Source organism: Podarcis pityusensis (assembly GCF_964106645.2).
Source record: "Podarcis pityusensis genome assembly, chromosome: 2".
Classification (NCBI taxonomy): domain Eukaryota; kingdom Metazoa; phylum Chordata; class Lepidosauria; order Squamata; family Lacertidae; genus Podarcis; species Podarcis pityusensis.
In genome coordinates this window covers 93,819,018-93,845,846 of record NC_138029.1, presented here as the reverse complement: position 1 = coordinate 93,845,846, position 26,829 = coordinate 93,819,018, and the positions used below count along the sequence as shown (strand labels likewise).

The following is a 26,829-nucleotide window of genomic DNA, read 5'->3' as shown; positions in this document are numbered from 1 at the left end:
AAAAACCCAGACATTCCAAACATTTGAAAAAAGAAAACCTAAGGATTATGCTGTTAATTCACCTGTGATTTCTCCTTTTTCTGAAGTCCTTATTTCAAACTCAGCCACAGAAGTTAAAATAAGAAATACATTCCTTTAAAAGAAGCTGAAATCTATGGAGGACCTTGAAAAATAAGAAATAGTGAGTGTTTTTAAAACAAAAAATGAAATTCAAAAAGCAAATTAGAAAGTATTGGAAATAAAATTTTAAAAATTATAGTAGAAACACAAAGTGGCAGGGAAACTTTAGATTTAAATGCTTTACAGTCCAAGAATGTCAGCAATGTGGTGCTCAGACGGTAGGAGAACTGGTCAAGTTCGGACTTCCAAGAAACAGCTGCCAAGCAAGCCCAATCAAGGATGTTGCAGAAATTTGCTTAATTTCTGATTTATTTATTTTAAGGAAATCAGATATTCGTGTGCCTTCTCTGCTTAACTGCAGTATGATCACATCTAACACACATTGTGCGATTTCAACCATATGTGGTTGAAGGCAGGCCAGCAGAAATTACCGTATTTTTTGCTCTATAAGACTCACTTTTTCCCTCCTAAAAAGTAAGGGGAAATGTGTGTGCATCTTATGGAGCGAATGCAGGCTGTGCGGCTATCCCAGAAGCCAGAACAGCAAGAGGGATTGCTGCTTTCACTGCGCAGCGATCCCTCTTGCTGTTCTGGCTTCTGAGATTCAGATTTTTTTCTTCTTCATGTTTTCCTCCAAAAACTAGGTGTGTCTTGTGGTCTGGTGCGTCTTATAGAGCGAAAAATACGGTAGTTAAATCCAAGCAAGGCAGAGAGCTTAAAAGCTCTTTTCATGATGGGTGACCCAATGGACCTGGCGCAAGACAAGCTTTTAAGCTCTCCGCATTGCTTGGGGGGCAAGACCCTCTCAGCAGAGGTTCTGGGAGTACAGGCAATGCCCCATTTCTGCACATCCAACTGACACATGACTGTGTACGCATGCACAGAATTGGGGGGGGGGGCGTAGGGAGAGGGCTTATGTGTACTCTGATGACACACGGGCCAGGAACCTAACCCCAGTGCAAATGGGTCATTGTACTGGGGATTCTCCTTTTCTACCTCTCACGGCTAGCTGCTAGTTTATTCTTCCCAAAGGCAAACAAAGGAGCAGTTACAAGCACGGTGTGCTTTCCTTACTGCAGCTTTCAAAGAGCAGTTTTAACAACAGTCAGGCAAAAACCACCACTGAATGAACGAAGAATTGTTCTCTGAATAGAAACAGCACTACTAAAAAGGCTTCGCATTAAAATTGAAATGCACTTCCACGTAAACGGTAACAAGGAAAAAAAATGTTTTGTATAGCTATTTGTGTGTGAAAATAAAGATGGGAGATCTGTAATGAGATCTATATTGATTTTAGAAAAACCTTTTAAATAGTAAGGGTGTTAATTCAACGAAATTTCAGTCAGAGTAGATGAACTGAAATTAATGGATCTAACTTAAGACATGCTAATTTCAATGTGTCTGTTCTGAGTAAAGCCTAAGGCTGCAATCTAACACACACACGTATCTGGGAATGAATTCAGTGGGGCTTATTTCTGAGTAGACATGTATAGGTTTTTTTTTATAAATGCAATTATCTAATATTTAGTGCTCAGATGGAAATACTGATTCTGACATTTTTATAATCTGTTTCAACATGAAGATATAATAGACTTTAACTCCCTGAGAGTTTTCATTTTCTCCAGTTGTTTGACATAAAACCCACAATATACGAGCACAGGAAAAACCAAGCCAACACAGAGAAGCATTATTGGTTTTATACTGGAACCAGAAAGCATATAATCTACATAAAGAATTCTTCATTGAGGGTACAACATCCAGTTGCACAACACCAGAATATACGGTTTTAGCAGTTACTTGAAATCACACTAGTTTATAAGCTAGAAAATGTTATGAGCTTGATAATATCAAACCCATTACACAGACTGTGGCAGAAGGCAGAAACAAGTCAACATTAAATGAAATTAGGAGTATTTATTTCTCGTTGATCTCACTATAATGTTTCCCCCTTTTTTTAAACCCCCCCGCCCGTGTTTACACACATTTCCACCAAATAGGCAAATTTTAAGCTTGCTGACGTCTTGTGTAACTACTCTGTCTTCTTCTGCGGCAACTGCAGAACAAAAGCCAGTAAAATATATTGACATCAATTCATCAAACGCTGCTGTTACACAACCTCTGTTTATTGGAAGCTGGCTTGCACACAAGCATAGTTGATATTAATAAAAGATGTGGGCAGTGCTTCTGCTGCCTCAACTCTATGCACAACAAGATCAGGAACAGGTCCTGGCTTGTATCATCTGCATGTACCAGATCTGTGCAATTTAACAAACGTATTGGTTCACTGAAAACGTGGGACCTCCCTGATCCTATGACACTGTGCGAGATAGAAAAGTTTGTTCTATAATATGGTGGGAGTGATGGTGGGGAAGAGGTAGTAAAAGTGATCTGTTCGAGGAGGAGGAGGAGGAAGAAGAAGAAGAAGAAGTTCTCCCCTCCTACAATGGTGGATAAGAGAAGTGTTGGAACCTCAGACCTGCTCTTGATCTCATCATGCTTAGGAGGTGAAGAGATGGTAGCAGCATGTAGAGAGAGTTCTTGCAATGGGGCACTAGCTACAGTGAGCATTCATCACATAAGAGATGGAAGGATGAGATTTTAACATGTAGAAGTCATATTAGCATCACACTATTGTTAGCAAAGGTTCAAAATCCACCCTCCCCCCTTACCCACATGCCAGCTTCACAAATGGTCATGTCCCACCACCATTCAAAACAGGCTTTTTCCCCCCTTCAAAATCCTTGCCACCCACAAATCCCACTGATGGCAATGAAAACTCCAGCCTCTTTAAAAACAAAAACAAAAAGCAGAGGCTCCAACGTTTTTCCCACTTAGGAGAAAGCTCTCTAGTATCCTGACTCTAGTATTCAGTCATCACAATCCTGTGCTTTCACATTAATGTTTTAATATTGCAATCCTATACAAGCTCCTTTTGGAGAAAATAAAAAGCTAAAATGCTCTCTCTTAACACAACGACCTACATCTCACTCTGTCCAAAATGAGGTTTTAGCTACTATTGCTTTTCACAGCTCAGCAGAGAGACAGTGCTGCAGCACGAAATAAAGGTGATCGTTGTTGTGACCGGAATGAGAAATAAAAAAACAACATAGTACTACAGAGGTAGAAGACTTCAAGGAAGCAACCCTGAATTACAGAGTTGCTTGTTCCTATCTATCAAGCACACTGAGTTCCTAACACCCTTTCTGTGTCTAATGCAGTTTATTGCCAGCAAAATAAGCTTTCAGCAGCGGAGTGACGGAAGCCATGGCAGGATCACTAAACTTGGGGGCTTGCTTTTTTTTTAAAGCCGTTATCTCCCTCCACAGAAAAATGCATTGGTTCTTATACAATCGGCAATGCTGTTACTTCAACAAGATACCTAGCCACCCTTAACGAGATCTCTAACGATATATTCCGAAGAAGTGCAATGACAAAAATGGTCTCGGGCCAGGGGTGGGGAATACCAATATATGTAAAATAAGTCTGCCATCTGCAGACTTTCCTTGCCAAAGTGCATTCTAAGAAAACAAGGCAAACACACACACACACACACACACACACACACACACACACCCCTTTTTGCTGTTTTTAGCCCCCATTTCAATAACCCATACATGTCTCCTAAAAACCAACCTGCTCAAATGGGAAGCATTACTAGTTCCTGTTCTAAAGAGCAAGTTATAATTGAATTACACCCTTTCAAACTTTTGACAGGCAGCTGCAACTTACCAATGCCAAAAGAAACGGCACTTCCAAGGACCCCACAGAATCTTAGACATGTAAAAAAGATACACAATCGCAATATGGTAGACGGAAGATATTAACGAAGAAAATTACACTTTAGCGCAGTCCTAAACATTTTCATGAATAACTTATGTTTTCGTTTAAAAAAAAATATCAGCCAGAACATGCCAAATGGAGCAAAATCAGCTAAAGGTGATACAACAAAACAATTCTATAGGGATTATTATTTTTTAACAAAGGAATTGCATATAATAGTCCTTTCAGCAGCAGGCTTCTGCCAGCAACCACTTTGTGACGAGGGACCTACTGTCATCACATGGACCCCCTATAGGAGGTTTAGGCCTTGTCCTCTTTTAAGGCTTATTCAAGCAAACACTAATACCTGTAAGCTTATTCCACACAGTTAAAAAAAACAGGATTTCTTATAAATTCACAACATTCTACAGGGAAATATAACAGTGGGCGATACCTTATACCTGTTCATTATCCACAAGTTGAGTTACACTCAGTCTTCATTCCTCCTCCACAGTTTTATCTTCCCACCGATAGTATGAGTCTTCTTGCACTATTAAAGGGCAAATCTAAGTCTCAGCTGTCTGTTTCAGTGTTTATGAAAGAATTGGGGGGGGGGGACTGCTTTTTTTCTCATCTCCGTCGCACGTTTGGTACTTCTTCCTTCAGAAGTCTAAACCAGGGCCTTTGGAAGCAACAGTACTTTTATCTGCACAAAGCTCAGGTGAACAGGTCCTTTTAGATAATCAGACATAAGATGCAGCACTTTGCAGATTTTTTTTTTTTTTTAAGAAGACACTGACTGCTAATTCATCCAAGGTAAGGTTATCTGATCACAGGCAAAGCAACAGTGATCTTTTACCGGATTCATCCTCTGTTTCTGGAATCCTTGGCAGCAGGGCAGAACGGGTCAATCCCCAGAACTTTTGAGGTGACATATCCTTCTTTGTTGAAGTAAACTTCCAGCCTATGTGGCTTCCGCAGATTCTGCACTCTGCTATAGTCCATGCATACCTAGGAGTGGACAGCATCGTATTAGCCTTTTTGAGCAGGATATATCTCATAAATCACTACTTGCAATAGCCCTTACTGTCACTTGGAGCTCAGAGTAGCAAAGCCACCACAGTCGTACCTTGGAAGTCCAACGGAATCCGTTCTGGAAGTCCGTCCGACTTCCAAAACGTTCGAAAACCAAAGCACGCTTTCTGAATGCAGCCTGCAGCTAATTGGAAACTGCGGAAGCCCCACCAGACATTTGGCTTCCAAAAATAAATTCACAAACCAGTACAGTCACTTCCGGGTTTGCAGAGTTCGGAGGCCGAAACATTTGAGAAGTAAGCTGTTCAAAAACCAAGGTACAACTGTATAGTACTTCAGAAAGAGGAATCATTTGCACATGTTCCAGGCAGAATCCAACCAATTTAAGGGCATGAACTAAAATTATAGGGGTGGCTTCTAGAATATGAGTTAACAAATTTGCTTAGAGGTTATTCAGATGTTTAGGCTAGAAACCTTTCCCTGACGGGTAATGCTTATGAGAGTATTTCCAAACAAGCAATAATCCAGTTTGCATTTGAACCAGAACAGCAGCAGGAATATCTGTTTTCTATGCCCTGAAGTTGTTAAAAAAATCATTATCTGCATAAAGGAATGGTGAGTACAAATTAAAAGAAATGCTTGAGCCACAAGGAGCTTTGTGATGGATAAGGAAGAAATATATTGCACATCTGAATAAGGTGTCTTACCAGTCTGCCCAACGCTCAATATTCTGGGGGCTTGGTTTTTTTGGCACCTCCCAGGTACTCTTATTTTACTAGTTCTTAGGGTATACGCTATGTATGAGGTATACACCAATACAGTAAAAAGCAAAAGCATTCAAACGGCATATTAATACCCAAACCTACTAGCATTAATGAGAGGCATTTTATTACCCAGGAAACCAGCTGTGCTCTGTGGAAGATCTGCCAGTCAGATTCAGGTTGCAAGCTTTGTACACAGTAAGCGTCTCGTGCACAAATCCATGAGGATTCACGTATGCAGCCATAGGCCCACCAAGAGATAAACTGCAAGGAACAAATTTTTAAAAGTCAACTTCGAACACTCAAGATACTGGTGGCTGGTGAGAAATTAGACATGGGGAATATTACTGTTTTAAATAACATTAATATTCATCATGGGGGAGATCATAGAAACATGGAATTGTAGGTGAATGCTATAAAAAATTTTAATAAATAAATTGGTCTATCTTTTTAATGTTTTTTGTTTTAATTTGTTACCTTTTTATTATGTTGTTATTTGGTTTTATGTTTTTATATTGTAAACAGCTGTAATATATTCTTATGATACAGTAGTATATAGGTATAATAATAATAGTATAAAAATACATAGAAAGATAGATAGATAGTAAGGGGGAGACCAGCCAAGACTATCTGAGGTCAAGGGATGGCATTTCAAGAAACACTCTGCCCCAAAACATTTTGTTACCTGCTTCAACAATCTGGTCAACAACCACATAATTGGTTCATTGCCTTAACATGTTTCTGTGAAAATTTCTCAGCAGCAGAATAAAAATTTTCTATAAGAGAACATGAGCACTCTCAGTGATTTTCACATGTATCAGTGAGATCCACTTAGAGCCAAACATTTGTAGTCCAATATATATATATTTGTTTATATTTGTTTTGGGATTATATTTGTTTTGGGATTATTCTCCACCTAAAATGCAATCTTTACAAATTGCTTGCTAAAATTGTTAAAATGCAGTTTAGAAGCTAAGAGGGTATTTATTTCAAGGCAATTTCTACAGTGTAAGCCCTTTGCAAACTCACCTGAATATTTCATTTTTAGTAGTTATTTCTGTGTCTTGACAATGCTTACAGCAGAGAGACGTACACTACAAAAGCAATAAAGCAAACATAAATGGGGAAACTAACATTTTTTAACTAACAGAACGGAAGATCCGCAAAACATTTTGTTTAAATACTTTAAATTGCAAGCAAAGCAGGTTTAATCCAGTAACTTTTCCTAAAAAGGAGACCACTTGGAACCTTATTTTCCCTTTAAGAAGTTTTCATAACTGCTTCCTGAAACTCTTTTTCTGTGGCGGCAATGAAGAGACCGACACATTAAATGTAATAAAGTTGACAACAACCTTATTGAAAGTTGTAAAGACCTAAGACTTGCAATATTGGAAACACTCTAGACCCAGTGATGGAGCAGAGCGCCCAATGTCCCTATCCATGACTGTCCCTCTGGACATCATCATTCAACATCCCATTTTCCACAAGCGGCCAACCAGATGACAATGAGAAGTTCAAAAGCAGGGCATGAGTGCAATAGCACTCAACCACTGTTGTGCCCAAGTGTCTATAGTCAGGAGCACGCTGTATCCGATCCTGCAGGCAGCCTATAGTCATCGTATCTAGTAGCTATTGATAGCCTTGTGTCTACTCAAAAGTCTTAACTGGGAACTTGCTCCCAGGTAAGCAAGAGAACAATTTCAAGACCTTGTAAAGAGTTCAGTACACTTACTTTGTTCATTATATCTAGTTCACATCGTAATCGCTGAACAGCACTACCAATTTTAAGCAGCTGAATTCGCAGTGCATCATCAATGGGCAGACAAGCAGCAACTCTGTATGAAAAATCTGAAGAAATTCAATTTCATATATTTAAAAGAAGGTCAATCAGACACACAGCACATTATAATTTCCAGTTAATCAGTGCATAACTATTACAAGGAATCAATCACAATCTACCAGCAATCTTTTCTGGCATCAGCTCAACTGGAATAAACGAAGTGGCAATTTCTGCCACATGCTTTTTAGCAGATGCATATGGACTATGATCTTTAAAAAATGCACTACATATAGCATTAAAAATAAAAAAAAATAAAAAAGGTGACAATATTGCTTTTTTGATGCAACTCTCTCAGGCTGCATTATGCAAATTGTAAAGCAAGGCAAAGAGCAAAGGCAATGTTAAACCACATAGTTAATCCATTTTCTTATAAATATGAGCCGGTCACTTGTATAGTAATGGAAGTTTCTGTTTGATGCCTGCTGGGGTTACATGTGATAGTAGAAATCTATATTGTCTATTACTCGACAATGACCACATATAAGCCATTTTTTGTGGCTTTCACACTGAAAATCTGCAATGTTGGGAAGGAAGCACACTTATGTGCTATTTAAAGCGGACAACTCTAAAAGGTACAGAGGGAACAGGGGTGTGTGTTAGATCCAGACAAGTCCTGAACCTTGAGCCAAAGATTTGCAATTTGTCTGAACCAAAATAGGGTCTTGCCAAAGCACTCTGAAATAAAGCAGGAATCTCCAAAGCCTTTTATGCATTGAGATTCGTAAAATAAATACTGGAAACAATGTGCTTGTCAAAAGTGAAATCTTTCTCCCAAAGCTAGCCAGATAAGGAAAATATCAGGATGGAGAGATAGAAGGGAGGGGTATCTTTGTTTGTTTTTTGGAACCGTCTAGCCTCTAATCAGGAAGAAATTAGTTAGTGCCTATTTCATTCTCTTTTAGTAGCCCTCCTAGTAGTCCCTGCTTGGACAATGCTGGACATTCAAGGCCTGCTGCTGCTTTGCTACATGCCCACACATTCACATCTCTCAAACTAGCTTTGCACTTACTTTCTATGGTTTTCTGCTATGTTGGTGTCAACTGAGCAGAAAATGGGTCTGAAGCTGTTCCCCTCACTATTCATAATAGCTTCCTAGTCTCTCCATTTGAAAATTAGCAGGTGACTTTTCTAGGAACACCTCTGTTATGCATGCCATTTTCAAAATAAAATTGCTGCCCACAAAACCACAGGAAGGGAAGTTCTCCCCACAAAATCAACTTTAAAATGGTGTCTACTGCCAATAACCCACTATACATCTTTCCAAAATTTGGCAGGGTTCTTAGCTAGGGATACCTCTCTGTTGTATTCCCTTTTTAGGCAAATTTCCCACAAAACAATAGGCTAGGGTAAGTAAATGCTTTCTGAAATGCTGTGTGTGTGTGCGCACGCGTAAAATGCTGCCCAGCACAAACTAAAGCCCTAGGGTTTGACCGGCTTTATCCATCCAGGAAGGGCCATTATGCCCACAAACTCTATCCAAGTCTGTCAAACGGAGAAAAGCTAGATTTAAAAAAAAATCCTGCATGTGAAAACATAAAGTTTAAATTTTCCAAATTAGGCAATGTCTGAATCACTGTGAACTGAAATCAGGTTGTTTAAATGCCAAACTGGGATGTGAATTGAATCTTATTGTCTTGAATACACACTGTTCATGGCCAATCCCCTATACCATGGAGAACTAGAAAATGTGTAGTGTCTTAATGCAGCCATGAGCTTTCATTGATCAGAGCCTACTTTGCTAGGCAAATGCAACTTTTTCTTCTATCAGTTAAAGTGCATAGAGAAGCAAACAAGAAAAATTTTCAAGTAAAAGTTATTTATTAAGAGTACCTATTGGATTTGATGGAAGCGATTCATCTTTAAGATTTTCATCCCACTCGTGCAGCTGCTGCTTGACTCTTTCCATCAAGGTTTCCTTGTGTTGGAAGAAAAACCTAATTTAAACATACAAACTCCTTTTTCTTTTAAAAAAATAAGAATGAAGAATAACGTAGAGAAAGTGTATCTAGCTATATCTTTTGCAGTAAAGTTTTATTAAGAAAGGTGCAGCTTCTTAACACCAAGCTGAAATCCATACATGTATCAATGTCTAATTCACACTTGTATGAATTTCAGCTTGGTGTTAAGCCATGGCACAGCTGAAGTCTTACAGTGGTGCCCAAATCGCTGAGCTTTCATTTCCAAATAGTATTTAGGCCTCCTAGAAATAAAGTTATGGGGCAAAATGTGCAGGTACCTGCTTCTATGGAATAAGAGTTGTATGGCTACCTTGTGTATTTTTTATGGTACCAAGGAATGCTTCCTGTTGTTAGATAGCAACAGGATCTCTCTCTCTCTCTCTCTCTCTCTCTCTCTCTGCGTGTTTTCTCCACAATCAGGACAAGTAGGACTTGGCTGAATTCCCATGGTAACAAAAAGGTTTTCAGGCATGGTTGTCTCATTAATTCTGCATTATTGCCATGCCCCTCTGTGGCAGCCATTTTGTGCTTGGCACCCCCAGCCCTCTTTCAAAATTCAAAATGTCCCCACTACTTCAAAAAGCTTGGTGACCCCCTGAATCATACTGTTTTATCCGTGGGCAAGATGGGCACATAGTACACCTTTCTTGTTCTAAACATATGTATGCCAACCAATTAGCTCTCTGTAAGGGTTGAGGGAATTGTGACATATTAAAACGTTATGAATGGTATCCAGTGATTTCACCATGGGGTTTCCACTCATGGAAAGGAGTCATCCTTGGATACAATCCATTTAGCAATCATCAATCTTATCACAGTTGATAGTCTCAGGCACCCCTTGGTGAAGGTGTGTTGGATGGCAGATGTAGGGTGTAATAAAACCATGTAATCCTGCTGCTGAATTAGCCTATGACCCAGTTTCTTCTTCACCAAACTCCTGGCTCCTGCCACTTCGTCATTCCTGATTGCAGGGTGGATTCCAGTGTGTATTGGCAGACTATATCTATCCCTTGCAGAACCTGTACAGTCCAGAGGTTCCCACTCTTGTTAGTCTTGACCAAGACGATTGCATGCTGGTCGAGAGGTGGTTGAACCTGTCAATGCTGTTTAGGTATAGGCCGTGGGGGCAGCGATCTTGCTGAGACAGCAACTTGTGTTTCCTTGGCAATATCTGACAGAAGGTCAGATATCTAATACATAGTAGCAGTTCACTGGTTAGCTGCCATTTTAAAACATAGGTTTGTTCTCTCAGAGGCAAAAAGAACATGCCAGATTGAGAGATAAAACCAAGAGCAAGACCTTATTAATACTTACAGCATCATATAAGGAATACAACCAAGACGGCCAGGAAGTCAGACTAGCACAGTGGAATTTGCGCTGCAAGACAAAACAGATATAGATATTTACCCTTACTGCTAAGTAATAAATGATATTCTTCAGTTACTAGAGGAAAGAGAACACTTCTATAAATATTTCATCAAGCAAATCTCCCCTCCCCAATGCATGCTCTATTAGCATAATTATTTGTTTCACTATGTTACGATCAAGGTACAAAACACACCTTGTGAACCTCAGAAAACCCTGGTGAGTAGATAGAAATGTGCTTGATCCCCATTATTTATATCTTTAAACATAGCATCCAATACTGTTTTTATCCGGAGACATCAGGTTGATATTTCTACTGTGATAATTCCAAATATTGCCGTTTAAGTTGATTTTATTCACACCAACCCCAATAGTGCAAACATTACTTAAAATCCAAATAGCCTATTGCAACTGCTTTTCAGATCGTGCTGCCTAGCAATTCAATGGTTCCAAAGTGTACCCTCACAGAAGTAAACATTTTAACCCTGTTTTTACTTCTGTGAGGGTACACTTTGGAACCATTGAATTGCTACTGAAGGGTTTTTTAGCCCTGAAAGTTATTGCACAACTCTCACTCTTTAAAGGCATAATCATCATCAATTACAGACTAAACTAATAAAGTAAAATCTATGGGTATATCAAAATGTGATTAAAAAATAATAAGTGAAACAAGGTGGGACATGCAATTTTGGCCAATCCTCCTACTAGGGCTGGGTGATATCTGGTTTTCAACATTATGCTATACCACCAACTGAACTTCACAATATACAATGTCTGAAATAAGGATGGAGCTATGTAGAGGCATAGACTGGCTTCACGGTTGTTCCCACATTGTCATTTTTGCAGAGCACACACACACGCATTATGATTCACTATATATTGCCAGGTCAAAAATTATGAAACTGATATCACAGTAGAGGACTTCAAACCAGTATTGGATGATATATTGCCCAGTCCAACCTTCTACAAACCTCTGGGCCATTATTCAAACTATGCCCACTTCAGGAGCAACTTTTCAAGGACTGTAAATGGGTAGTAGGTCGGGGGAAATAAGCAAAAATGGAATGCTTCCTTCGCATGAGTTGCTTCATACAAAGCCACAACAGAATACAAACTGATATAAACACATCTATTTCCTTGTTTTTCACAGCACACCACTGTGTGAATGATGCAGGCCAAAATGAATGCAAGGCATTCTCATCTGTGTGAAAGCAACCTTGGTCTGCTTGCATTTATGAGGTCCAAGCTGCTGCAATCGCACAGAAAACCTCTTCAAACAAACGGCTTGGGTTAAGTGAAGCTGTGTCTACGCTGCTGCATATATCAGGAAGCTGCAAAGCTCATGTATACATTCCAGTTATTAACTGAAACACAGCAATTGGGGGGGGGGGGAGCTAAGCCTCAAAAAAAGGAAAAAGGGATCCAAGAGATCACAAAAGGGAGAGGAAAGCTAACAATATTCCTTGAAGATATAACAGTCATTTTAAGTTACCTCCAAAATTAGGGACCATAAACGCCCACTTAAGGACTTTTTAAAGACATCAGATTTACTCTGAGCAATGGTTCAAATAGCTAACGCTATTTTCTGCAAGTTTTATTTTGAGGGTGAGTCTTTGTTAATAGTGCTACATGGATGAACCACACATTCTACCTTTCCCCAAAGCGAGCAAATTAATACCAAGAGAGGAAATGTGAGTGACTTTACACAAGCACTGAAGAAGTCTGGTGTTGGGAGATTATTCCGAGACTTAAAAAAAGAAAAAGAAAAAAGTTTTGTTAAACTAGTGCTTGTGGGAATAATTGCATTTATGATAAACAGACCTGTGCTCTGCATTGAAAGAAGCTATCACAGCAGGTATCCAAAGAAGTGAAGATTAATATAAAAAATATTCCTTTAATAAGAAGGATGTGATTGCTTGAGACCGAGAGTGAAGCAAATTTGGGAATGGCCTGGCTGGCAATAGATAAGGGCAGAATAGAGAACTCCAGAAAGCAGCTTAGCCAGGCACATAACTAGGCAGTAGGAACTATGTGTCCATAAGAGGTGTAAAGAGATCAATTGGAACTTGAGAGAGTTTAAACAGATGTATTACTGATAAATGGAAGAACCACGCGGTCACAAAATGCCAAAAATAAATAAAATGGCACACACCTGCTGCAGTGAATTCAAACCTAGAAGTGTAACTGGAGCTAGAAGTGAGGGAATCCACCTTCCTCTGATGAAGAGTCAGAAGTCTTCATACCAATTTCCCCTTCAGTTCACTAGTCTGAATTGCACCCAATTGAATAGTTACTTCAAAACTTCTCATTTAAGTACTTTACTATGGAGAGTGGCAACAAAACTGCCAGGAACTTGCTAAGGCTTGAACATGCATGAGCATTAAGGTCAGGAAAAGTTATGGTGTTAAGTCTGAGGAAAACTATTCGGGTATAACAGGATAGTGCTCATCTTCAAATGAAAAAGAACTGCACAGCACATGGCCCCCACGGCAAGAGCATCTCAGTGAATCCTGTTTACTTGGATAATGTTGAGCAACTGGAAGATTTGATCCAAAACACGATCTGAACAGGGCTGGGTCATTAGTTTGTGCTCTTCTTCATCTAGTACCCTTCAGGTGCCTGCAGGTTTCTTCCGAGAGATTGAAAGCTCTCTTTTTCCAGGCAAGTCACTTGGAAAGGGAAGAAGACATGTTTTGGGGCTGCTCTAATAAACAGGGTCCCAGACTTCTGCACCAAGCACCTGCACCTCTGGCTACATTTGGGCATCCAGTTGGCTACTGTGAGAACAGAGTGCTACCCTATATGCATCTTTAGCTTAAACTATCAGTGCATTTCTTATGTTCTTACGCATCAAAAGTAAAAAGTTTGCAGCCATCAACCAATCTGACTTAGGACTGAGCTAGAGTGTCAAAGAAAAAGATGTATATGCGTTGTGTGTGCTATATAACATTGTGCCACCAGATGGCAATGTGGAGTCCCATTTTTCTCTACCTGCTTTCCCTGTTTAAATTAACACTTTAAACTGAAATGCTTCTTTGATGTGTCTAGATCCAGCCCCAGTCCACACTTTTTCCATACAATTAGAAAAAGGGAAACCTGCAAACAAGTTTTGTAGTGTGGTGTGTTCCTGCTCATAGTCCCACCAGTTTTTCCAGGATACAGTGGTACCTCCGGTTACAAACTTAATTTGTTCCAGAGGTCCGTTCTTAACCCGAAACCGTTCTTAACATGAGGCACACTTTCGCTAAAGGGGCCTCCCGCTGCTGCCACGCCGCTGGTGCACGACTTCCACTCACATCCCAGGGCAAAGTTCACAACCAGGAGCATCTACTTCTGGGTTAGCGGAGCTCGTTACCCAAAGTGTTCATAAGGAGGACAGTACGTAACCTGAGGTTCCACTGTACATCATTTACCCACCCTCAGTTTTCATTTTCTGCCCAAATGAGCACGCACAATTCTCCTAGGATGTTCTTGTAACAAGTCCCACAATATTTGTTGTACTTCACCAAACCTTGGGGCTTCCTCAAGCATGCAAACACTTCCTCCTTGTGCGCAGTTAGTGCACCGGAAGCGGTTTCGTCATGCTGGCCACATGACTCGGAAAGCTGTCTGGACAAACACCGGCTCCCTCGGCCTGAAAGCCAGATGAGCGCTGCAACCCCATAGTCGCCTTTGACTGGACTTAACCGTCCAGGGGTCCTTTACCTTTTTACCTATTTTGGCAACATAAGCATCCACACCTCGAGAATATATTTGCTATTAGTACAGCTTCTGACCTTTTGATATTTCTGCCGCCATTGATGTATATGTTGATCCTGCCATGCTGCAGGCTTGGAAGAAGGAAATATGTGGCATCTGCTGCAGGACTCCAGCTGCACTGCTGACATAGTTGAAGGCAGAACTCGCTCAGGGAGGATTTGCACCTTTGCCTGCTGTATTCTGATAAAGAGATTTCACACAGGTATGAAAACTGCATCTGTCTGGCTATTTACTCGGCCCCTTTAGCTACATCAATAAGACATCTGGGGGGGAAAGCACTCCCATAAATTTTAATGGATTTAAAAAATCTCAGTTCCACATTTTACTTTTGCAGCCTATAATGGATACTTATTTGGTTGGATTTTCCCCAGTGCTAGTCAAACCCCAAGGGTCAATAGACGTGCTCCTGAATATAAGTGTGTTCTTTTAAAATGGGCAAAGATATTAAAACCAAACAAGTTCCAAGTCTTAAGCAAAGCTTGCTGCCATCGCGAAACTTGTCTCCTCCCAATATGTGTTACTCAGCTGACATTCCACAGGTAATATCCAATCATAACGAAAATTTTAGTTGAAAAACATGTAAAACATAAGACAGGTCTAGACAAAGAACTTTATTCCTCAATATTCCTCTTTTTTCCAGATGCCTTTGTTCTCTCCCAGTGTAGAATGGTTACAAAAACCATGCCACCACTACAGAAGAGAACAATCTTATAGAGATGTAGTCAACCAAGTCCAACTCAGAGTAGACCCACTGTAATTAATGAACCTAAGTTAGTCACATCCATTAACTTAACAGGTCTACTCTTTGAATACCACCCTGTTTAAAAAACATTCCCATAACACATATAGTTTCTGACATTAATGTGTGCCGCCATCTTGTGTTCAAATTGCTACATTCCAAGTAAGGATTATGAATTTATTACGAGGGAAACACGTATTTAAATCATTTTCATTCTATACACACAGATTTCTGCAAAACAGAGACCTTAATCATATATTTTCCCTAGTGCTTCCTTTTCAGAAGGTAGTCCAACAGTGGCCAGCTATGGCTCAAAACTTTTCCAGGTTAAGAAAAAAGTGGGATTTTTTTTGGGGGGGGAGAACCCAGGCTTTTGTTTTTTTGAGATGAAAACCCCCAAATTTAAAAGTTGCTGAGGGTTCTTAGGGTGGCAAGTTATGGAAGGTCAACACCACCGCCCCCTGTCAGGAAAACAAGTCTTTAAAAAAAAACCTCAGAAACCCCCATCTAGCAAAGGACAGGAAACAGCCCCCCTTTCCCAACCTTCTGCATAGTTGGCCAGGCAAAAATATTCCTCTTCTCCCAGGCCTTTGGCTTATTGAACAATCTATGGCCTTTTAAACTGTTGGGTTTATATATATTGTAAAGTGCCCTGTGATCTTCGTAAGAATGGCGGTATAGAAATTTAATTAAAAAAATAATAATCTTAGAATTGAAAGAACTTTTATTTAGGAGTTTGTTTTTTAAAAGTTAAAGACAGTTTTAAATGTTATTTCTGCATTAACTATTGCTATTTACGATGCTGTTTTCTGTAAAGGAGTCATTATCTATTCAACATAAATATTTTATTATTGTTCATCCTCTGCTAGGTCTCTGATGTTGAGGGACAAAGGGAGTAATAAATATCAGTTGTGCCACAAAAGTAGCGATAGTTTTCAGAACCGCTGAAGAGAATAAATGCACTGCTTCATAAAGACATAATCCATAATTTTAAAGGTGCGCATTTATGTAGCACACCACCAAACACCCTGGATTAGTTAACAGTATGACACCGCCAAAATCATATTTACATGGCAAGGAAGTGGCTTCATACCATACACCTGTACACATAAAAGGTATTATTACTCATTACTTAGACATCCCACCTATTTCTCTAAGCAACACCAAACTGTGAAGAGAGAATTTTGAGAAAATTTAAGACTGGCAAGATTGTTAAATTTTGCCGGATATAAACAGGCTCCCCTCTTCAACATTGCCACATATTCCTTATTTCCTTACCCATCTGATTGAGTCCTTATTTCAAGAACCTTAAACCTCTGCCTTCCCACTGCTTTTACTTTGACTGTTTCAATTCCATACTCTTGTGCTTCTCGATAGGCATAAATTTCTGCTGTCGTTCCAAAATGTGCTTCTCTTTCAAGTACGTTACTAAGAAGAAGAAAAACCAACATATCAGGAAAAGCTACTGTAAGCTTGTTTCAGAATTACCTCTTCATCAAGAATCTTCGGTTTCCCCCTCAGCCCCCAAGCTGCTCGGGATTTTCAGGAAATGAGTGTAACAACACAAAACAACAATGCAACAGTCCATAACATTCTCCATTACAGATATGGCATAAATTTCACATAACTGCAAATCTATTTACTAATTTACCTGTATGCAAGAACAGCAAAGGTTCTGTCTTTCTGTATTAAATTCCGCACCATGCTAACCTCTTGGGGACTAAAGAGCTGAAGAGGCAGTGTTTGTCCAGGAATCAACATTACCATCAGATGGGGTAAGACTGGAATAGTCTGACAACTGTCATCATCATGGACAGTCCTTCCATGAAACTCTTCCATATCAGATCCTAAATACTTTCCAAAATAAGAAATAAAAAGCAGTTAGAAGTCGCAATTCAGTGGGAGGGTTCTTGGAATCATTCACAGTTTATAAACGCAAAAATTAAAGACAACAGAGCTTTAGGATGAATGGACTAGATCTACAGAACCCTAAGAAAAACAAAAATAGCCACTAGTGTTTCCCATGCTTGGAGTACAATTGAGCCTCATCTTCTACATATTTAACATATGCAATTTCAATCGTACATGCTTGGCTGCACCTCTGTTCCAGATCCATTCCAGCCTTTTTCTTCTGCCTTTGTGTCTCTCTGTCTCCCTCCCTCCTCCTCCCTTCTGCCTGGTGATCACTGGCATATGAAGTAAGGAGAGGCAGTGTCCAACTTAAATAAATGTCTTTTCAAGTTTTGTTAAATAAATGCCCAGGAATTACTCTACAATACTTTCTTGTGCACATAAAATATATGCTTTGCCATTGGGATATATGGTCCCTTAAGTTCCTCTTCACTCCGTGCTCCTTCTTCCTTGCCGGCTAAAGAAAAGGTAATTTTGGCTACGTGCAACCATTGGAACTAAACCCCTGTATACTAGGCAATGTGACTATACAGTGGTGCCCCGCAAGACGAATGCCTCGCAAGACGGAAAACCCGCTAGACGAAAGGGTTTTCTGTTTTTGAGTTGCTTCGCAGGACGAATTCTCCTATGGGCTTGCTTCGCAAGACGAAAATGTCTTGCGAGTCTAGAGATTTTTTTTTCGCTCCCCCCCTCCTTTATCTAATCTGCTAAGCCTTTAATAGCCTTTAATAGCCTTTTAGCAGCTAATCCGCTAAGCCTTTAAGCCTTTAATAGCCGCTAAACCGCTAATAGCGCTAATCCGTTAAGCCGCTAATAGGGTTGCTTCGCAAGACGAAAAAACCGCTAGACGAAGACTCTCGCGGAACGGATTAATTTCGTCTTGCGAGGCACCACTGTAGTGCTAACTGGAAGTGAGTGCACAGCCCTATAAGAAGATATTTTTCCATAACAGGATGAGGCAAAAAGTTGCTCTAGTAGGAGAACATGACTGGATTTAGGTTCACTTTCTTGCTACTACCATGAGGTAAAATTGGAAGTCACAGGGAAAAGTAAAATCTCTTTGGGAGTGGAAGATGGTTTTTGATGGTTCCATATACATAGTCCCTGGGGCTCTAAATTTCCAACATGGAACACAGATGCTGAGGAAAGAGCAACAATATGACACACATACCACATGTGAAGTTGGCAGGCTAGTATCAAAATTAATGATGTTTGGCTTTTCAGTCTCCTTGCTGTCTTGATCTTCAACTTCCATGTCAACGTCATCTTCTTCCTCACTCTCTGCTAAGAAGTCCAAGAAAGTTTTTTGAAAAACAAAAAACAAGTTGTCAAAAAAATAAAGTACCACAAGTATTAAATTGCCTAAAATAGTTGATATCAGGGAAATATTTCCGAAAAAAATGATGGTGAAAGTCCATCACTTGCAATGTACTGTGACAAATTATAATATAATATAAGCAGTTGCCTTATATGGACTAGCCAAATATCATTTACACTACCTAGAAACAAGTGTCCAACTTAAATAAATGTCTTTTCAAGTTTTGTTAAATAAATGCCCAGGAATTACTCTACAATACTTTCTTGTGCACATAAAATATATGCTTTGCCATTGGGATATATGGTCCCTTAAGTTCCTCTTCACTCTGTGCCCACAAAAACTGTTCTAGAGGGTTGGGCAACCCTTTGCAGAAGTGAGGCAAGTGGTAGTGGGGGGAAGATCACTGAGCTTCTTCAATCCATAGGAAGCCCATAGGATCCTGGTTTCTTCAGCAAACAGTGAGAGAAAAGTCTGCATCCAACCCACGAAACAGAACAGAAGCTCTATGTACTGAGCTCTACAAAAACAATATGGATCTCTGCATGACAGACTCAAAAGGCTAATATGCAAAATGCCTGTGACAAAGTCACCAGTGATATTTTTGAAGAAGGTGGTAAGATGTGGGCTGGATGAGGTTACTGTTAGGTAGAGTTGCAGCTAGCAAAGAGTGATCACTAATGGTTTCTCATTATCCCGGAGAAAACGGACAAGTGGAATGCCCCAAGGTTCTTTCCTAGGCCTGTTGTTCAAAGTCTTTATAAATGATTTGGATGAAGGAATTGAGGGGATGCTCATCCAATTTGCAGGTGACACCAAACTGGGAGGGGTAGCAACTGGACGCCTAAAACAAATTAGACATTTCTCACAGCAATATCTCACTTTCAAAATCACTTTGTTGTAATGGTACTTTATTAACCACACCACTTTAGTTTTTACAGTACCTCCATTAGAAAAATGCTAACCATGCAGGTTAATTTTTTGAGATTCTGATAAAAAATCAGAATGCCAAATCAGGTAAATAAGATGGATATGGAAAGATGTTCTGGGCCAAACTAGACATGACTTTTATTGTGCAGTTTCGTTTTGTACGGCTGTTCTTTGTTTAACATGTTGCTGGCACAAGGGACATACAGGATTTGAAATGTTGCCTGTGGGTGGTGGTTTGGAGAGGATTTAATCATTTGCTTCCAACATGGTCCAATCAGAATATCCAGTTGACCTATTTGTTAAACAAAACGTAGCTATGAAATGCCAAACTGCATTATAACAAGCACATCTAGTTTGTTTCGCAGTCTTGGGCTAGCTCTAGCTGAGTAGTCAAGGCACTCACACCCATTCATGAATTACTGTAGAGCAGAAATCTATGATGATTTGCATCTTTTCATGCTTCTTTAATATTCTAATGCCACTTTAGCAAACATTCCCAGTGTTTCCTGTAACTGTATGTCCCTTTTTAAAAAAAAACAACAAAAAACAGCAAACAGAATACCCTCAATACCATAGATAACGTAAACCATAATCTTTGCACCTGATTTGTAGCCTCTAAATCAGTAGGGTGCATTAACATTTTTCCTTTCCATACTAGCTCTCTAACCCAATTCTGGTGTTAGTTCTACTAACAGGTAAACATGGAGACACAGGTGTGCTGCCAAACCTCTCCACTATGTCATCATTACCACCTTCAATTAATCTGATGGTAAAGATCTGGAGCAGGGAGCCTCCTCTACTCATGGCGATTCCATGCACAGTTTAGAAAACCTTAGACAAAAACTAAACTATGGGGCCAAGCACACTTTTTTAGGCAGGGCATTCCAACATCCCTTTCTGCCCATCAACCATACATCAGATGATGGGAAGACAAACTGGAAAAAAAAATCTTTCTTCTTTGGCCAGAATTTAATTTGAAGGGCTTGTTTAGTTGTGATTCTTGTTGCTACCTCCATTCTAATCCCCTGGGTTATGGCAAATTAACCTGAAGGAAACAATCCCTCCGCACAATTACATTTAAAAATACACAGCTGCTCAGCTGTTAGGTGAACAGGCAAATTATTTCACAAAAACTACAGTCCATAATAGTACAAGGCCAGATGGAGAGTGAAACACAGTGTGGAGCAGTAGGAGTGCATCATAAAACATGGGCGGCATTTTTTGACTAAGCTGTAGAAAGCTATGTCATAAAGTGTAAGTCCGTTCACCCCATTGAAACAGCAATCATTACTCTCCAGAATGTAGGTCAAGCTACAAGTCACCATGGTGAGCACAGCTCAGCCCCCAAACTCCAAGAGATGCCTAGGATCAAGGGTAGTCAATATGGTAATGTCCGGATAATGCTGGATTGAAACTCCTATCATCCCTGACTATAGGTGATGCAGGAAGTCCAACAATGTATAAGGGACACCACATTAGCTAACCTTGATCTAGACCACGAGGATGATGAATGATTCTACCTTGCCATGACATTCCTACACCATTTTATCAATATGAACAGTATTGGCATATCATGACACATTCAACACACAAGGTAAATTAAAATTTACTGTGTTGAAATTTTAAGACAGTCAAAATGACACTTCTTTCCCTGCACTGCTGTTGCAGAAGCAACTATAGTCACATACAGTGGTACCTCGGGTTAAGTACTTAATTCGTTCTGGAGGGCCGTACTTAACCTGAAACTGTTCTTAACCTGAAGCACCACTTTAGCTAATGGGGCCTCCTGCTGCTGCTTCAGAGCACAATTTCTGTTCTCATCCTGAAGTAAAGTTCTTAACCTGAAGCAATATTTCTGGGTTAGCGGAGTGTGTAACCTGAAGCGTATGTAACCCGAGGTACCACTGTACTTAAGATTGCTTCTGAAATCTTAAAATGCTGGTCTCATATTTTCTATGCTGTTAGAACACAAGAGTAGCTCATCACCAACTTTCACATTTCACAAATAGTTTATCAGGTTATGTTACTTTTCAATAATTTTTTTAAATGCCTATTTGCAGAAGGCAATTTTATCTACATTCCATTATAAAGCTTCCCTTTGAAGCTTGATCAAATGGTGGCTGCAACCTTTAAAATGTGCTGCCATTTACTTTTAGCATGAGGTCGTGTTTCATTCTCAAGACCACCTCATGTTAAGCACTCTTCTGTTTCTCATTTTCACTCATTTTAACACGAAAAGAAGTGGCAGCCTAACTGTGTTGCATTTTGGCTGAAAGAGCCTAAAGCCTGTGAAGAGCGATGACTCATCTTACTGCAGTGGCACAATGGAAAAAACCCATCACTTTAGCCTATCTTTCTCAGATGCAAGATAAAATACAGATGGATGAAGACACCACACATCTTGCCTTCTATCATCTTAAGATGGAAGTGAAATTACACACATATTTTAAGATATATTAAATTAAGGTAAACATCCAAAATAATTTCCAGAGGGATAGCTGTGTTAAATGTTGCAGCAAAAAATAAGAGTTCACCACAGAGGCTTATGCCACGACCAATTTGTTAGTGTTTCAGGTAACACAGTACAGTATGGTTTGCTGTTGTGCAAAACAACATATTTTATTTATATTTGAAACATTTATATTCTGCAGGATATGGATTAAGAAGTTCATTTGTCAATAGTCTTGTGATACTAAAGTTCTCCTTTGGATAACTGGGGATCAGTAATTATGAGTCTGACACTTTTGAGAGTCACAGTTTTACAGAAAGGGCACAGTCACAGTCTTTGATTGTACATTTCTACAACACAGGACAGCATACTGAATGGTTGGAGAAAGGTTCTGAAGGCTCATAGCAGTGGGTTATGTACCAACCTCAGGTAGAACCAGCAAAACTGTCAAAACTCTTGTGTGTGTTTTAGGCAAGAACAGAAATGTACTGTATTGAAAAACAGCTAAACAACCTCTTGCATCTGGTTGGGCTTAAAAGTGGATCCCAAGTCACAGATAGTAGATCCCAAAACGCTGGTACTACTGCTCTAATTAAATCATCTGCTCTAAGGCTGAATCTCCCATGTTATCTATTAAACTTTGTTTGGCTACTGGCATCCATGGCATGGTGAAGTTTGCTTTCTTCCTGCTCTCTGATGATAGTGCAACAAAATCTATAGAGATGGTTACCCAACTTCTAAATTAAGTTGCACTATAAGCAGAGAGCAGGAGTAAAGCAAAGTTCACAATGCCAAGGGTGCCAGTAGCCAAAAATAGTCTAATTGCTCAATACAAATGGTTCAAAGAATAAAGTCAAATTACATACTGAACAGAAAGCCAAGTTGACTTTACTCTTTGCCACAGTCTTATGCAAAAGCAACCAATTTTTCCATATGCAAATAGTATGTAAACTGAGCATTCCTCCCTGAACACTAGACTAATACTAAGAAGTCTTATTAATATTAATTCTACATATTAACTTGCAGCCAACATATTACAAGAAAACAGCTGGAAAAACAGGTTTAGTCACAATCTTTCCTTTCAGTTTCATTCTTTAAGGATAACACCTACCACAGTATCCATGCAACCAGCCTATTGCACACGACTAAGCAAAGTATGCTGTTTTCTCCCTTCATTTCCTTTCCACCTTTACTTTCTTGCAACCATTCCAATATACCCAGCTGCTCACCTTGCTCATTTCCTCTCTGAAGTATATTCCAAGTGAAAGCTTTTCAGGAAATGCGACTCATTCAATAGAATAATATACTACTATTGCTAACTTGTTTTTAACACGTAGTAAGGAATCATTCTGTTCTTAATAAGCAAGGAATCTTTTTGATTTCTAACCTAAACCCAATGAAGAAAATAATTTTATTGTGAACTATGTATTGAATCTGACTGTGCTTGACACCTCATAACTAATTATGCATGCCAAAAAACTTAGCAGAAGGCAGTTAGACCTGTCTTGATTTTTTTTTAAAATGGAAATGCTTACTTTACTGCTAACGGTCAATAATGTGTGGCGAAGTAAAAACCCCTTAAACAAAAATGAAAAATATAAAGTCTGAGGTGAGCAGATACTTATAATTGAGGCATCATCAAAAAGACCCAGCTGTCACCCCTCTACATGGTATGACATTGTACAAATGGGGTAAATGGGGTACAGTGTTCAGCTGAAAGCTGGTAGGCCCTGCAAAACAGCAAATAGCCTATGGTCAGTAGCTAGCCCCATCACTGTTGCAGATGACATAGTGTGAGTGTCAAAGAGTAGTTTTCTACTAATCTCCACAAAAAGAAGAGAGATAATGGTCTATTTTTTTCCAATTAGAAGTGGCCAGAATTTTTCCCCTTTTCTTATTTTTCAGTTTGAAACACGCAGAAATTCAGCTCTGCCCTTCTAACAGAGGCTGCCTGAATTGAATTGCTTCGGGTGACAGAACCACCAGTCTTATGACCACAAAATTGTGCACATATAATATTAAAGGATTAGTAAATGGAACACAGATCTAATGTAGATAGCCCTTTGAGTCTTCTCTTATCAAAGTAAACCAGTAATTGTTTCCCTAAGCTACCTTCTCTTACCACTACAGCACATCCAACTGAAAGCTATTCAGATAAAATATATATGGCCTGCTACAGACATATTTTAAACAATTTGGGCTTTTAGTTGTTTGTGGTTTTGTTTTTTAACAGAATCAAAATTTATATTGACTACAGAAAACCCTGTATTCATCACAGCCAAATTTATGGCACCTCTTTTGCTCATATGACACTTTCTCTTTCATCACAGAACAATCTCCTCAGCAGCCATTTCAGCTGGTCACTAGAAGAACAATTATGTAACTTAACTTCAAGAAACAGCATACAGTATTCATTTTCTTGTTTCTCTTTCCCTCCCGATTCCTTTTTTACTGAATCTATTAAAGTGAAAGTCCGCAGGCCAGGACTCTTGTTCTTAAATCTCTGTACAGTGGTACCTCAGGTTACGAACTTAATTCGTTCTGGAGGTCCGTTCTTAACCCGAAACCGTTCTTAACCTGAGGCACGCTTTCGCTAATAGGGCCTCCGTTCTCATCCTGGGGCAAAGTTCTCAACCCGAGGTACTACTTCTAGGTTAGTGAAGTTTGTAACCCAACATGTTTGTAACCCGAGGTACCACTGTATAGTACCTAGAACATTTTGGGTGCTTTGTAAATGATAAATAGTAATTTTAAAAACTATAGTGAACCATTCCTTAGCACGTATCATCAATCTTTCCCCCCATTCCCCATTGACAGACAACATCACAGAGATTAGTTATGGCAGCTTAAAACAACACCTCACAATTCAGAGTGAGTGACCTGCTGGAGATACATCAATGGCATCCATCTGTTTCGGGAGAAAATTGAGTGCGCCTCCAAGTGTGAAGTCAAATCGTTGTGATAGCACAGAAGTGACCTCCCTGGAGCACAAGCCTGGGAAGTGTGTGTGGAGGTCCTGGGCTACCCAAATGACAAGACCCCCTACTCAGCCTCATTGATGGGGGAAAGCAGAACAGTATGTCTGGCACCAGCTTGGCTGCATGAGTTGCCAAAAGTAGGCATACAAGGTGCCATCCAACTATCTTAGGGACTCCACTCTGGATTTTGTGTAAGGTTTACTTCTTAGCCTTATACCCCTGATGACACACAGGGGACAGATAGCACAATCACTTGGGGACATTTGGCTGACTACTGTTTGACAAAGAAAAGCAAATTTTAATACTCCTACTTTACAAGTCTGAACTGTTACTACTATACAGCACAATGTTTATATAGTAGCAGCAGATTTGTGAATACTTACCACAAGCCCTTACACATTTCCCCCCTTGTTCCAGTTCCTTAAATCCTAATGGCCTATGTCTCAGTCTGCTACTTTTGATTCTTATTCTTGTTCTTGGTTCTCACCTCCACCAGCTTTCCAGTACCATGTTGCTTATTCTCTTTCTGCCCCAGTCATACAATATTTCCCGCCTGACTCCATTCCAAACGCCAGATCCCTCACCACCCAATGTCACAAATACCCATCCATCTTCCTGCCTTTATTGTTTCCTCGCCAAAATATGATACCTCACTATTACTCCAGACTCTTCTTAATCTGTGACCCTGGAAGATTTCCCCTACCCTCCCTTAACACTTCAGTTCTCTGTCCTACCTCAAGTTCCAGGCTCCAATACTCTCTCAAGACCACAATTCCCTACCCTTCCTTTTCTGTCCACAACAACATCCCAGCGCCCACACTTGCACTTTTCCCTTTCTGTTCCTTCAGGTCACCATCTCCATCTTCGCACTCATCTTTGGAACCAAGGATTGCAGCCTCGGTTCCCTGGCACAACTCCTATGCCTTTAGTGGCACCGGAGAGAGGCAGAAACCTAACTGGAAAAGTCCTTGCATCCTCCTGCGATAAAAAACCCACACATATGTCCACCTGTTTGCTGTGTTGCTTAAGGAGCAGGCAGGAGTGGTTCCAGATGCTCCTCCAGCTTTATGCAGACAGATGGCAGCGGGATGCTAATTCCTCCCAACGCAGGCTCACCCTTCCTTGCCTTTGGATTGTGTCAGCTCCTCTCTTGCCCTACTCCAGACACACCCCACTTTTCCAACTTAAGGCCACCCATCCCAGTCCCTGTCCCCACACCCACTGCCTACGCCAAGGGCTCCAGTAACCCATATTATCTGGGTCTCGGCACCACCTCTTCCCCACCCCACCCCCAGTACACTACACACATTTTCCCTCCCCCAATTCCTGAAACTGCCAGTTCTCACCCATGCCTTGCCTTCTCCCAAAGCAACTCCAGTTCCTAAAAGCCCTAGCGCTGCGGTTTCGTTAAGAGTCCCCCCTTCCCAATTCCTTTGCTTCCGATACACCCACTCCCCTATTTCCTTCCTCTCTTCCCCACAAACCTCTTTAAACACACCCCAACTGTCACAACCCCCCGGCCCCCTCACCCCACCCCACTCCTCCTCCAGGAAGCTCTTCGGAGCCAGTGGCTTTTACCTTGCCCGAGTCTTATTGCCCCCACCCCCAGCAGCGCCCCATTTCTTTTTGCCACGCACTAGGCGCCGCCGCCCCCCACCCAAATACCTCGGGAGACTTCGCACGCCCTTCTGCCTCCCCCGCCGCCCACCCTTGAAGGGCCGGCCCGCGCCGCGCGCCGGGAGCCACCATTACCGGGAATGAGCTGCAAGTGGTTCCCCATGTTGTTATCCTGTTCTCCGCCTCCTTCGTCTGCGGCCATCGCTGTTTACCCGGAGAGGAGCCTGGGAAGGCGCCGCGAGGAGGGAGGGAGAAGAGGCGGCCCTTGCAAGGGGAGCTGCGAATCCGGCGGG

General features: G+C 40.4%; 1 protein-coding gene across 3 annotated transcripts; it reads right to left on the bottom strand.

Annotated features, from left to right (window-relative positions):
• Nucleotides 1-1,799: 1,799 nt before the first annotated feature.
• CRBN (cereblon) lies at nt 1,800-26,829 on the bottom strand. 3 transcript variants are annotated; one of them, XM_080995828.1, is made up of 11 exons: nt 26,672-26,829; nt 18,419-18,531; nt 16,988-17,190; nt 16,615-16,764; nt 14,615-14,777; nt 10,788-10,850; nt 9,346-9,430; nt 7,408-7,523; nt 6,705-6,769; nt 5,808-5,939; nt 1,800-4,890 (listed from the first exon to the last, which is right to left on the bottom strand). In XM_080995828.1, exons 1-11 carry the CDS (start codon nt 26,736-26,738, stop codon nt 4,710-4,712), a joined length of 1,338 nt encoding a protein of 445 aa, XP_080851954.1. In that variant the 5' UTR covers nt 26,739-26,829; the 3' UTR covers nt 1,800-4,709. The 3 variants fall into 3 exon arrangements, with proteins under 3 accessions (XP_080851954.1, XP_080851955.1, XP_080851956.1); XM_080995829.1 differs by having other exon boundaries at nt 18,419-18,528; nt 26,672-26,809; XM_080995830.1 differs by lacking the exon at nt 26,672-26,829 and adding an exon at nt 25,303-25,594.

What these genes read in the sequence shown, in the direction of transcription:
- CRBN (XM_080995828.1), bottom strand. Translation starts at nt 26,738, where the DNA reads ATGGCCGCAGACGAAGGAGGCGGAGAACAGGATAACAACATGGGGAAC. An exon ending in CCACTTGCAGCTCATTCCCG is followed by an intron (nt 18,532 to 26,671) that starts GTAATGGTGGCT and finishes TGGACTTCTTAG; the next exon opens with CAGAGAGTGAGGAAGAAGAT. An exon ending in TTTGCTGTTCTTGCATACAG is followed by an intron (nt 16,765 to 16,987) that starts GTAAATTAGTAA and finishes TCTTCTTCTTAG; the next exon opens with TAACGTACTTGAAAGAGAAG.